The sequence below is a fragment of the Fulmarus glacialis genome, unplaced genomic scaffold, assembly GCF_000690835.1.
Source record: "Fulmarus glacialis isolate BGI_N327 unplaced genomic scaffold, ASM69083v1 scaffold25238, whole genome shotgun sequence".
Classification (NCBI taxonomy): domain Eukaryota; kingdom Metazoa; phylum Chordata; class Aves; order Procellariiformes; family Procellariidae; genus Fulmarus; species Fulmarus glacialis.
In genome coordinates this window covers 23,553-37,182 of record NW_009230488.1, presented here as the reverse complement: position 1 = coordinate 37,182, position 13,630 = coordinate 23,553, and the positions used below count along the sequence as shown (strand labels likewise).

The 13,630-nt window shown below is 43.6% G+C and overlaps 1 protein-coding gene across 1 annotated transcript; it reads right to left on the bottom strand.

Annotated features, from left to right (window-relative positions):
* Nucleotides 1–2,013: 2,013 nt before the first annotated feature.
* MGST2 (microsomal glutathione S-transferase 2) lies at nt 2,014–13,387 on the bottom strand. Its single transcript, XM_009584251.1, has 5 exons — nt 13,330–13,387; nt 8,206–8,305; nt 6,926–6,996; nt 4,938–5,019; nt 2,014–2,146 (listed from the first exon to the last, which is right to left on the bottom strand). Exons 1-5 carry the CDS (start codon nt 13,385–13,387, stop codon nt 2,014–2,016), a joined length of 444 nt encoding a protein of 147 aa, XP_009582546.1.
* Between the last annotated feature and the right edge of the window lie 243 nt (nt 13,388–13,630).

The window sequence follows — 13,630 nt, the reverse complement described above, 5'->3', positions numbered from 1 at the left end:
CTCCCTGGGGAAAAAGCAGTGATCAGAAGACCGGTGGCATCCTCGACTCTAGGCCTACTTCTGCCCTCTCGTTAGTGGTGCAGCCCCTGCGACGGTAGGTTCGTGTCCATTCCCTAGCACCCTGGCTTTGTGCAGCCGGGCGATGCTTTGCAGCCTCACACCCGCGGTTTTTGGCATGTGAAATTGTCCCTGTGCGACAGCAGTTTATTCCTTTCTGTGGAGTGGATGGGGTATGGGAAGCTATCTATAAACACGCCAGACCACTACAACAGGTAAGCTTGGAATGGAATAATTTCAGAGGCAAAGACCTATTTGAACACAGTTACCAACCCTTGGGCCTCCTCTATTGTGTATTTCAAGCCGGTTACGCAGTTTGGACATTTGTCTTGGTCTTTCTTCTCTGGTGGCCGCACTGCCTGCGGCCCATGACTGTCTGAAGGCATCAGTGGCAGGTGGGTAGGTGGGTTTTCTGTCTTTCAGCCCATGGAAGGAAAGCTAGTGGAACAATTCCCGGTGATTTCTGTGGATGTTACATCTGGCCCTGTCGTACTTTCTCCCTGGAGGCAAGTGCCAGGGAGTTGCTCCAGCCTGTTCACTGTCACGATCTGTCCTTTTCCCCTCGGCAGCCGTTATTGGACCCGAGTCTTGCACCTTTGCACTTGTTTCATTTTATTGTTTCAAATGCCATTTCAGCCTTTGCCACCTGCACGCACGAAGTTGTGCCTTTTAGTCACAAGCTAACTTCTGCACATGCAATGTGTCCACCTTTTTCATATGGAAGTTTTTTGTGAACCTGATCCAACACTCAGTTATTTTGTGCTCGGGTTATCAATGTCAGTACACTTTTAGAAAGACCATAAGCATTTTCATTATATAAACGTGCAGTATTTTTTGGCCGAGTAATGTCTTCAGAGGCATGACAAGGAAAATTTCTGCCTGCTGGCTGTAGCTTGCATGAGTATATTCAGCATTGCCTAAATAATTTGAATTACCAGGAGTTACCAAAATAGTCAGGCATGGCCTTGCTTCTCTGTTCTTCTACAGAATTTAAATTGACCATCAGCATACTTTGAGCTGATGGTGCTAAGCCATGACTTCCCCCCCCCCTTTTAGCAGAAAACTGTTTTCATAGTCAGTTTGCTTTTCATTGTTGTTTTATGATTCCCAGAGCTGTGGCCATGCTGGGACGTTTGTCTAGTCTTTCCCACACCCCAGCCATCTGTGCCTTGGCGGGAGACAATGCAGTAGACCCAATTGTTAGACGAGCATCTGTGCCTTCTTTTTGTCTGGGCTGGCTCTCCCTCTTGCAAGAGCTGCGCTGTGGGTACAGCCCGTCTTCGAGAAGCTTTGTGTGAGGACCGGGATCTGCCGACAGGAGGGCCCCGCTTCTACGAGAAGAGTGTTTGAGCGTGTGTTGAACTGTAAACGTGTGTATAAAATCAAAAGGCCTTCACAGAAACGTAGGGTCAAGTGCAGCTTTAAATGTTTTCCTGAAGAAAGCGGTGTTCCCATATATGCTTAAACAGCCTCCTGCAGTGCGATTGGATGTACTTGGAAAATTGGGACCTCGCAGCAGCATATTGCATTGAAGCGTGTTTTTACATTTGTGCAGAACGGATGGCACTGCTGGGGGAAGTGAAGAGGAGGGAAGGAAGACTACAGAGGCGTTGGCAAAGCTGAAGGACATTGGGTAAGATGGGCTGACGTTTGTAGTGCCAGTTGCAACTAAATGACTTAGTGAATTAATGGTTTTAGTTTTATGTAATTTGTTTAGGGTTTACACTACTGTATGGGAAAACAGAACATTTAATTGCAAATGCAGATGTGACATGACATTCTCTTACTGACTTGGAAAGGAGAAAGCGTAAACCGCTCAGGAAAAACATGCATTTTGCATTGCAATGGGCTGTTAGTAAAGAGCTCTGATGCTTTATTCACATGCAACTTATAATCTTTTTGGTGTTCAGGGAAAGCATCCACATTATTTATTTATTTATTAAAAAACCACAGTCTTCAGAACAATTTATGCAGTTTTTTCATAATGCTGAAGTCCAGGTATTCATCCAGAAAGCTGTTAACAATGCCAGCTGCACCCAGGGTTATCAAGCAAATCAGAATTACCAGATTCAAATAAAAACCTGTTAACCTGGAAGTGGAAAGCAGAAAAATACTGTTACGAGCTGCGCATGGTGTGTTTATAGCAAAACTGCTTGTCCACACCAGTTAAGAAGAGGTGTGTAGAATCAGAAAGGATCACTGCTGCAACCTTACCTTGGGGTGTTTTGGTAATAAACCATTCCCGCACGTGACTTTTGCTAGGGAGAAGAGAGATTCCTAATATCCTCTTTATGGGAAAACTCTCCCCTAGTGTTTCTAAATATTCATGTGGAAGTTAGGAACTTGCTCCAGGATGAAGCTACCTCATCCCACGACATGAAGAGCTGTAGGTAGAGCCTCAGACAGGCTTGAGCACCTCACGGCAACTCTAGGTGTAGGAGTGTGGGAGAGAAGCCTTTGGGGCTGAGGGAGAGGTGTGCATCTCTCTTACATCCACATCTGTTGGTCAGGTACTCTCCGCTGAGCTGGGAGGTCTGCTGCTGGTTACCACTCTGACTTGGAGATGGATTTTTGGACTGGAAAGGAAGAGTGTTGATCCTAAAAAATCAGTGATTAGGGCATTTGCCGGAGAGGGGAGAGGGTCAGGTTATTTTATTTGTACAAAATGGAAAGCTCCCACAGAGGAGGCTGGGAGAGCCCTTCAGCTCTGAAACACAGAGCTCGCTTTTTGGGCACACGTGAGCAGGGAGCTTCCCCCCCGCGCACACTCTCCTGGGGCTGTTCTCAGTTGCCTTGGTGCAGACTCTGGTCTGACAGGCATATTCTGGGAGTTGCTGCTGGGTTGGCCTCTGCCAGCAAAACAAGCAACAAAAGGTCTCTTTGGAGAATCCCATCACGTCGGCATTGGAGAGAGGTCTGAGGAGCTTGTCAGCCTTCGATTTATAGCTAGCTATCCCCATACCCACAGAAGCTGAAGAGGTTAGGGCTCGGGCACTGCTGGGGGTGTGGGGAGCCTGGGAATCTCACTGGTGCCTAAAGACTGGCTATAAGTAGCCTTTCTGGGCATGCCACGTCTAGATGCAGATTTCAAAATGGTGAAGTGTGAGATTTCCTCAGTTTCAGGAGAGCATGAGAAGTCTTTAGCTTAGCCCTTTAAGTATCTGTCAGAGCCAGCTGGAGGGAAGGGTAAAGGATACAGCTCACTTCAAAGGCCTCTCCAGCACAGAAACCGAGTAGAAGGTGCGTGTTGCTGTTGTGTTCTTAAAAAATCCAGCCCTGGTAAATCTGAACTGCAATTCATGTAGTCAAGTGCACGAGTACGTGTCGTAACCAGCTCTTTGAGCACACGGGCCAGGTTTGTCTTTATAACTAGCACAGCTGTAGCTGGTGATTATGGTTGAGAATCAGTGTGAAGACTAATTACCTCCTCGCTACTAGGGCTGCTGGAGGCTTGTCGTGTGTTTCGGGGCCGGGTTCTGCGTGCCTGACTTGTGCTGACCTGTTGCCAGCTGAAGCGCCCGCTGGAGGTTAGCCCCAGCCAGCCGGCAGAGGCAGGCCTTCTGAGCAAAGCCATCTTCTAGGGCTGCCAGGCTGACGCTCGGCACCTTCTGTTCAATGCAAAGAAATTAGAGTCTCACCAGCGTGTAAAACAGTCTAACAGTGAAGCCAGCCACTGTTCTTAGGCTTCCTTGAGAGGCTGAATCGAAAACTACTGAAGTAAAGCCTGGGAAAGATTTCTTGAACAAAGGACTTTTTAGTTTCTTGATTAAAGAAAAGCCCGTTATGCCATTCTTGTTCATTTATTTAGACTGTTTTGCTCCCCAAACTTCCTTAAAAGTTCCTAGTCTTCTGGTTGGTGTTCATTGCATCATTTGAATTATTGCATCTGTTATTGTGAAATATAAAATTATCTCCATATATTTGCTCTGGAATACGTAGCCTCTCCCTTCTCTTAAGCAACAGCTCTTCCAAAGAGGGTAAAGGATTGGAGGAGACTGTAGTGTGAAGGAATATCAGTATACAAGCTATGGAAAATAGCCCCGTAGTATAGTCTTTTGCTGCTGTGGGATTATTCACTACAAAGTAATCTGATCGTTTTCTATCTTCCTCTGGAAATATACATCCCAAGTCTTTTAATTTTGTGACAAGCATATATCGTGCAATTTTCTTTTTATGACTGATATGTGGGCCGGAAGAGGAGCCTTAGGTCAGGACACAGAAGATAGTGCAGTGGCTTCAGTGAAACAAGAAATAAACTGCGTGTTTGAGTGTTTACAGTGGAGGGGTGTTTTGCCAGCGTGCATGTTTCTTGAAGCAGAATTCATGTTACGAGATGCTGTGCACTTAACATTCATTAACGTATGCTTATCTGAAGCTGTGTTCTCTTATCTGTTTGGTGAAAGTTCATCAGCCTACAAGGCCGGATTCGCTTGCTTCCTTTAGTGCATTTTGTATGGCTAGAGTAAAGGTCTTAATGTGACAAACTGAGGAAAAATGAAAATGGCAGACAGGCAGGCACTGTGCAAGCCTTGCCTGAGCAGTCTCCCATCCTACAGCAGTCCTGAGCTGCAAAACTGTGCTTCTGTTTTCAGACCTCTCCGAGTCTGGTTGCCAACACGCTCAGTACAAAGCAGGCACCCACAAGGTGAGCATCAAACCTTTCCTCTCCTGTGACCTGTAGCACATGCACGTCTTAACCTTGGCTTCTACTGTAACAGCCAGCCCTCTTCCCCGAGGGTTTCCGCTTCAGACCTCTTGCTGACACTTTACACGTGTGGCATTCAGTTATAGTCACTTTTCACTGCCAGTCCTTGGCTCTCAGCCCAGCTTCAGACCACAGCCTGGAGCTTTGAACCGGCGTTCAGCGGGTAACTCCTTACCTTCCTTTCACAGACTGTACGTAACCATGGAAGTACTTGTAGCGGGCAAACACGTACAACATACCCAGAAAGGAAGCTAATTCTAAGAAAGAGAAGATTAATGGGGGGGAAAAAAACAGTTAGAAAACTAAAAAATTAGGATCATAGACAGTTAGACGCTTTAGTTATGTTTTCTAGTTGTATAGCTCTGGGGATTTTCATAGCTACCCATACCCTGGGAAGTTATCTTGGGAAAGAATCATTCAAAAGAGATATATGTATTCTTAATCATTCACTACAGGAGGCTCTTGATATGGGTTTACAGATATGGGGTGGGCATAGGACTGTCCAAAAAATCTAAAAGCATTCCCTGAAAAGGAGATCTCAGGAACTGACGGGAATCTGTAGCCCCCCCGCCAGTTTGGTGGTTATCCCAGAGACAGGACAGTGGGTTGGAGCACTGTGGCTTGACCCAGCGCTGTCATTTTGTATTGTTATGGCAGTTCATGCTAAAGGGGAGTGTTTGTTTTAGAAAGAGAATCTTATTTATGTTGTTAATAACCTGCTTTGCATTTATATAGCAGCTTTTATCCAAGGACATGAGAGAAAGCTGTAGCGAAGTTAGCTTTCTGACCTCCCTGTGGGAAGAGTATAAAGTCACCTCCGTTTGACAGATGGAGCAGGGTGTGTAGGTCAGTCGTATTATCCAGGACTAAGCTGGATAATTTTGTGTTCTTTCAAACCATGCGAGCGAGTATTACAGAGGACAGCTTTTACCGTGTTCTGGATTAACTCGTGTAAACATACCTAAGGGAGATGCTCAGCTGAAAAAGTGACTTGAAGAGGAGGTTAACATAATCCTTCTTTTCTTACATACGACAGCACATGTCTGTGTTGCTGGTTGGCAACTGTGATTTTCCTCGATTCAAGTGTCTGTCTATGAGCACATGTACTATCTTGTATCCAGTTTGTTGACTTAAGTGGTGCTACTTTGGATTTACATTGGATTTGCAGTGGAGATGGGACTCTGGCTATAAGAGAGCCCCAAAACAAAATTATTGTTTTGGAGCAAACATAGAAAATGGAGAAGAAAGCTAGTCATTCAGGAAAGAGAGGTATAGTGGGCATGAGCTAGTTATCCTTTCTCCAGCCCACAGACTTCATGTTTCTAAAACATCAGCTGGGGAAGGGTTAATAAAGCAGAATGCAAAAATTAGGCTCTGTCGCAAGTTCTAGCTTTACGAGAGTCCATCCCATCACTGTTAGGAGACATCACAGACCCACCTGGGAAAGTCCAACCGAGTGAGAGGTATGAAAGCTCTGTGGCATCTGAGTTCAGAACATTTGGCCAAAAAATGCCCCCCGCTAGGTGACTGAGAAAACATAATAGATTTTCCTGAGTCCCCGCTGCAGACCTGAAGTACAGTATCTATGGCTGGAGATGCCGCTGTTACGACTGTGCTTCAGTGCCCAGTGCTGTGTCCCAGAACAAACAAGTCATAGCCCAGTGGTGGTGTCACTCATCTGCGATGTCAAAACCCAAAGGTTTGTTGGCTTGATCTCCGTCTCCATCAGCCAGGGGTCCAGCCACAGGCATGAGTGCTCTGACCCCAGTCTTTTCAGGCTGCCTCCTCCCCAGCGACCATAGCTATGCTTGATGTCCTGTGAGAATTGCCCCGTAATGTGCAAATAATCATTAGTGGGAAGCATCTGGGAGCTGCTTTTCTGAATGATTCACCATGCAAATCCACTGAATGTATGATAAATGTGCCATGTACTGGCTCCTTGGTTTGCAGAGAGAAGTGAAAGCTGGTGGGGCTATGTGAAATGCCGTGACTAAGTGGGGATTTCAGCGTCACTGAGCATTCTTCTAGGAAGGCTGTGCTAAGGTAACGCCATTAAAAGAAGGGAAAAAGATGTCTACAGTCATTTACCTCCTGATAAAACTAAAGTGTTTTAAAAAGTTATGTAAAACTTCTCAGTCCCAGATAAAAACGAAAAGTGTTTACCTTGATTAAAAAACCATCCTGCAGTCCAGAGGACAGTCAGGAATATTGGGTAAAACTCCACACAGTTTTGTCTGCAGAATAAATTTGAAAGAACATTAGTCTGGAAAGGAAAAAAACTATAGGTGGGATTTTCAAGGAGAATCAGCTTTGGCCTCATTTTGTTGCCACTACAGTTAATCCTATTGAATCCAGCAGGAGCACAGTCAAGCCAGCATTAGGTGTTCTTAAAAATTCTCTTCTTTGTAATCTCAAATACAAACTATTTCAAATATTTTCCTGGTATTTAAACTTAGACAAGGATCTGGATCCCAACTAGATGGAAATAAATAGGACAAATAATCCTAAATCAAGTGCCTGTGCAGCAGAAAGGCAGGAATTCCAGCACATGGATGTGATGTTAATCACTTATCTCCATACTCGGTATGCAAGTTTTGTGGGTCAGCATTCCTGGGACTGCAAGAGGAAGCATAGAGCTGTGCGTAGGCAGCTTGGATTGCCCTGCTGAGGCCAGCTGCCTTTATGAAGTGCTGTCAGGCACAGACAGCACACGATAGATCCTCTTACGGTGGGGACCATTAACATCTTTATCTGTGGACATCACCAGTTTTCCCACCAATATTTTGTTGGGATATCTTTTTTGGTTGTTCTGAATGAATTTCTTTTTAACGAATTAGGCATCCTTCTATATCTAACATATTTTGTTATCTAACATGTTGTCTAATGTGTTCTATGTCTCATTATTGTTATCCACTACAACTACAGTTACAGCAGATGGGACTGTTTGAAATAAATACAAATACTTTTGCATAGGGTCATTAGCTAATCACAAACTGAAGCCCTTCAGGAAAATGCTGTCGTCTTAGACAGGCTATTCCGCCATTATCCACTGTGAAGACAGAGGTTTTCTGTGCTCTTGTCTCCCACGTGTTTGGTGTTAGCCACAGCCCAAGAACTGACAGCACAGCTTGCTAGGTCCAGAACACCTGAATTCTCTAAGTTAGTCAATTAGCTCTCAGCCCCTACTTAAGTTTGGGTAATCTGATTGCCTAGTTTGATCAGAATTTGAGTGTGACTGTTTTAAATGAGCTGAACTTACCCCATTATCATTAAAATAATAGCTGAACCATTTGAAAAGTGATCTGTTCATTATTTTTCTTTTTTTTTTTTTTTTTTAGAGCAAAGGATGCAAAGAAAAGGTAACTTTTTACAATAATGTTTTGGCTTCTCTTCTGGATTGAATTGTTATTCATTGCAACCATCTTGATGATCTCCAGACTTACTGTGCACGAAATGTTCTGTCAAATTCTGGAGCTCCAGTGACAGCTGGGGGCATGACCTTGTGCTTCATTCTTGATTTCCCCACCAGCCAAGCAAAATGACCTGTAAGCAAAAATAAGGGCTCACGAATTACACAGTTCCTCGGCTCAGTTGCATCCCTAACATGTCAGTAATTTTTAAAATAGAGGTCATTGTCCTTCAGCTCTTTCCATTTGGTTTGACAGAAAGAGACCAATATTAGATAAACTAGTTTTTCCCTACGAAAGTTTAGATCTTATCTTCAAGAGTGACACTCATGAGGAAGGTGAAAAATTGCTATTTCAGAAATATATTCATTCTCTTTTTGCATTTGCTACGCTAGCTATGACTTAAATATCCTTCCGCCTCATCTGAATCCCAGAACTGCACAGCCTAGGAGCGGTGGAGTCACACTACAGAGGCGGTGCGCTGCCTTAGCAGTATCTCAGTAACCAAATTGCCCTGATGGAGGCCACTTCCCTACTTGCTTGAATAGCATACGGTCGTTTCGTTTTAGTGACGCTAAGAGCTATGATGCTTTGGAGCATTACAATCTTTGGAAACAAAAATCTGGTAGCCACCTCTTTAAAGTTATTTACCTGTATCTAGCGCATGCTTTTCCATCTGTTGTTATTGTCTCGGGCTCTCAAAATTCAGCATGTTGGAAAGAGCAGAGAGCTGCAACTGCGGAGGCTGTAGCCTGTTCCCTGCTCTCCATCTCATCTGCTGGAGAGCTCTGAGAGCTATCTGTTGGAGGACCTATGCTGTTTCCACCTCCGCTGATTGGAGCTGATAGTACTTACCTGTCTTGTAAAAAGCATTTTTTAGAACTGATGTAGTGCCATGAAAAAGATAGATTACTTACTGTACAGTGACTAAACATCAGTTACTTACCAAAAAACCCCAAACCAATCAAACACTATCTCTGCACTTCTGACCTGTATTTCTAGGATCACTTCTGATGTGTGTATGTATACCTCATTTTACTGATGTCCTCGTTGCAGAAGTCTCCCCCTAAAAGTTGAACAGAGGCTCGCAAGGACAAAAGGCAGTACACAGACAGCAATTTTCTGTATGCAGCAGAGGTATTGGGCAACACCCTCTTTAAAACTCTCTGGGTACCTAGAGTTATTTTTCTGGCTGTGTCATACCCACCCTGTATGAGAAGCATGCTATCTACTTTGTGCCTAAACTTTAGCTGGATCCAGAAACCAGGCACCCACCTGAGTTCACTAAAAAGACTTGTCTAAGGGGCAAGCCTAGAGCATACCTTCTGTCCTCCCTTCTGGGGGCAGTGGCATTAAAATACAGCTAGAGATATTAGTGGTGCTGCTCTGTGCACCTCTTATGTCTTAGCCTTGTGGCCAAAGCCTTTTCCCAAAAAAGCATTTTCCATCTGTCTTCTCCCCATATAAGTAATTACGGGCTGTGTTTAAGTGACCTCTTAACCTTTCTCTCCAGAGACTAGTCAGAGCATCTCAGGTATCTCTCTGTAAGGCAGGTTTACAGGACCTTTCATTGTATTTGCATCCAGCAAGACCTCCTCCACTCCCACCCACGCATCTCTTGTCATGCCTGGTGATTCATCCGTTATTTGCCACCTTGCAGCCCTTTCAGAAGGGAAGAATGGTAGCAGGGAGGGCTTAGGGAACGTGCTTCAGGGAGACTGAGGCTTTTGGAAGCACAAGAATTACCTCTGAGAAATATTTTCCCGGAAAACTTAACTGAAAAGTTGCTTTTTAACTTCTGTCACCCTCAAAATGATCTATTTTTTATGACAAATGCTACGTGCTGGCAAATCCTGCCTGGCTTATCAGTCAAAGTGGTAGGTGAGCCATAGTGTTTTGTGCAATGGCGTTTTTAGCCAGCAAAGTGTTCCTTGTTTTCTGGCCACACGGAGCCATTCAATGCTTACAACCAGTCTGGGATGAGGTTTTTTCTACTGAGGAACTAAGGCAAGCCAAGGTGGCTCATTGCATCCAAATCAGTTTAAAAAAAACCTTGAACAGATGCTGGACAAAATAAACTTACTGGGGAAAATAAGAAGATTAAGGCACTGTAGGGGCCAAATCGTTCTTGTTTGTTCAGTACAATTAACCAAAGCAAATTGTCAAGGCCATGGTATAACCCTGGCCTCAGCTGTGATGCGATTTGCCCTTGGGTTTGCTTGGTCAGCAAGGCTCTAGTTCGAGGGGCAGAGATTTGCACATGGGAGGCTCTGGTTAACCATACGCGGAAACAGGTTGTGATTGTACGGTAGTACGGCCGACCATCGTAAAACCCACTTCTTTAGTGGCTTCCACTGTGATTGATGTGAACTTTGCTTCAATTAGGGACGAGTGGGCTTTTATATGCCAATGAAAACCAAGCTGTGGCACTGCGTAACGGGAGAACTAGAATCATGTCTGTCACCTTAAGAGAAAAGGTGAGCCCTTTTCTCAGAAGGTGCAGAACAAGACAGGTGCCAACCAGGGACTCGAAAAGATCTCAGGAGAGGAATAATTACTGTATTTTTTGTTAACTGCATAGGACTTGCCTTTTAGTTCCTTTCTGGTGGATGGGAAGTAGCGATGTAACTCCAAATTTAAGTTTTGTGATTATGGTTTAACAAGGGCTAAAGTAAATAATAAAGCAATGGGAGAGCTCTTCTGCCCCACCCACTGGAGGTGCTGTCGTGAGGACTCCAGAAAGCATTGCAGCAGGAGTAAGTAAAGATTTTCATAGCCTTTTCTTCCCCCTGTATCAAGCTGTTCAATTCTAGAAGGCTAAATTACATGACTGAGGTAGTTACAAAGTACGCTTGACTTGCCTTTGTTTGCTTTTTTTTACTTTCATCTTCAGGTGGCATTTATGGTTACTGAGTTAATATCTTTACTCTGAAAACATGGGACAAAGCAGGCTTTCAAGGAACATTACTCTGAAACACTTTATATGTGTTAAAAAGCCTGTAGAGAAGCTGCTACCTGGATTGCAGTGTATGATAGTGCATGTTAATTTGCACGGCCTGGCCTAACAACATTTTAAGAAAAAAAAAAATCAAATGCTTTTTAGTAATGTCTTACTGGGTCCTGGAATGACTAAGAGTGATTTTAAAAGGTGCTAGTTCAGAGAGATGCTTCAAAATAGAGGAGTAGTGGGACTCCTGTCCTCCCTGTTCTCTCCTGTATCAATGGTTGGGATTCACTCGGTCCTTTCATTGGATTCCTTTGTTTTCCCATCCATCTACAAAACACTAATCTCTCAGGCAAATCTTAGCTGCTTAAAACTGGATTCATGACTGGGAAGCCGCATCCTGCAATTGTTTCTGCTCCCTCTTTCTACCCTAGAGCATTTCTTGCACAGCTTAATCTTCGACTGACCTGATTCTTTGAATAACTCATGGTCCTGAGACACTAAATCTTGTACCTCTGATGATTGCTAGCTGAAACCTGCCTTCCAGCACTGCTTCAGGGAGGTCGTATTGCCCATTAGCACCTTCCTAACTCAGGACCGGAGGCTCAGCAGAATAAACAGAAGAGCAAACAGAGCACGGAGTTGTATGCTGTGTATGTTGCGTGTTTTGTTCATAGCAAGCGGTCACACACAAGGCTACTCCCCTTGCATGAACCGGTTATGACACATGCGTACGGTGCCGGTTCCACAACATTCGTTTGAACTCCCATAAATTCATCTGTGTTGGTTTACCCATGCTAGAAAGCGTGCTGAAAGTAAGCCAAGCTGTGATGATTTAAATCGGATTCTTACACAGGTTTTTCTTCGGGCTTGATGTCAGACTGCCAGTGTAAATTAAAACCCAGGTTATCTTGTCTTTTCTGTGATTTTAACTAAGATTAACTAATATGGATTAACCATCACGAGGAAGAACATAGGTATTTTCCCCCTCCCTTCACAGTTTCCGTATCTGTACAATTCCTTGAGTTTTCAAACTACAGCACTTTTCCAGATAATGTTTGTTTGTTTGTTTGTTTGTTTTTAATCCTTCACACTTTTACATTAAAAATCAAGGCAGGCAGGTTGAACTTTCACAGGAGTTGATGGTAAATATTGCCACCAGAAAGAAATGTTCTGTGAAGATCACAAGGGTATGTTGTAGCTGATCTGATGACAGAAAAAGAGAATGTAAATTTTAGGTGCTTTTTATTTGCCTTCTGTTGTGTTGGGCTTTTTTTAACCTGGAAGGGTCACATTCTCAAGCTTTTTTTCTGCCAGGCACAAATGTTATTTCAGTAGTTGAGGCTTTGAGAACAAATAAACAAACAATCAAGCTGCATAGATAACTTGCTAGATAAGTTGACAGTGCTATAGATATTTGAAAAAAAGGCAGAGTAATTATTTCTAACTTGCTCTTAATGTCATACTAGTATAGCACAAATACCTTCAAAACGTACCTTGTTTCCTGGTGTAAACACAACTATATGAATCAACATATTTCAAAGAAAATAATGACAAGCATTAAAAATGCTACTGCAGTCTTAGACTGATAACACAGGAAAAAGAGCGTCTCAGCCTTGCCTCCTAGTCCTTGATTCTCAGGGGCATATCAGCAGGGGATAAAATAAATCCATTTAGATCTTAAAGAAACGTAATGATGAGGACATGGTATGGAACGTCTCATATTATTGCTGCCTGGTGTAAAAGTTTGCTTTCTTCTTTCATTTCAGATACTTAGTATATATCTCTATTTCAGGAAACAGTTTTTACAGCACTTTCAGTCCAGCATTGGTGTATTTGATTTCTCAAATTTACTCTCACTTTTGAGGTTTTCAACTGTATAGGTGCCTAAATAAGAATCGAAACCAAGACACGAGGTGGCTTTGGGGTAACTTTACAGCTAGTTACAAGCTCTCACAATAGTATGATTCCAAAAAGTCAGCAAACAAAATAGAATTGAAAACAAATTAGTTTCTCCCACAGGGAAAAGTAATCTGTCCCACTGAGCCTACTCCCTCTCAGACTACGGAGAGGGTAAACAATGCTCCGGTGAGAAAAATCTTAGTTCTCAGAAATTAAAGTTATAGAGCAGCTAGTTTATCATAAAATAATTTCCAGTACTTCAGAACCGGTGGAAACCTCCCCAAGCCCCAGCCGTGCAACCCCATAGATCTTACATTGCTGGAAGGCGGAAAGAAGAGAGACAGCCGCAAGCAAAATTAAATCACCAGCCATGTTCCCAGCAGCTTCCGTGTGCAAGCAGGATGTGTGTACAGAAGAGAGAGCTTGAGTGAGCAATAAGGAAAAACAACAGGTGGGAGAATTATAGTGCTTCTCAGCATTGCAACAAAGGCCTGCCCTGGAAATAAAACAGCCTAACTTTTTAAAACAAGAGTGCAAAATTATGGGCATTTTTCATTCCCGAAAAAAGTTCGAATGCAGTCAGCCAGCCCTGCCTGCCTCTTGCCTGTGTGAAAG

Excerpts from the sequence above, each read along its gene's own strand:
- MGST2 (XM_009584251.1), bottom strand. The coding sequence starts at position 13,387 with ATGGCTGGTGATTTAATTTTGCTTGCGGCTGTCTCTCTTCTTTCCGCC. Across the intron at positions 6,997-8,205 it reads GACAGAACATTTCGTGCACA|ACAAAACTGTGTGGAGTTTT; the intron begins GTAAGTCTGGAG and ends TTTATTCTGCAG. Across the intron at positions 2,147-4,937 it reads GTACAGTCTGTGAAAGGAAG|GTTAACAGGTTTTTATTTGA; the intron begins GTAAGGAGTTAC and ends TTCCACTTCCAG.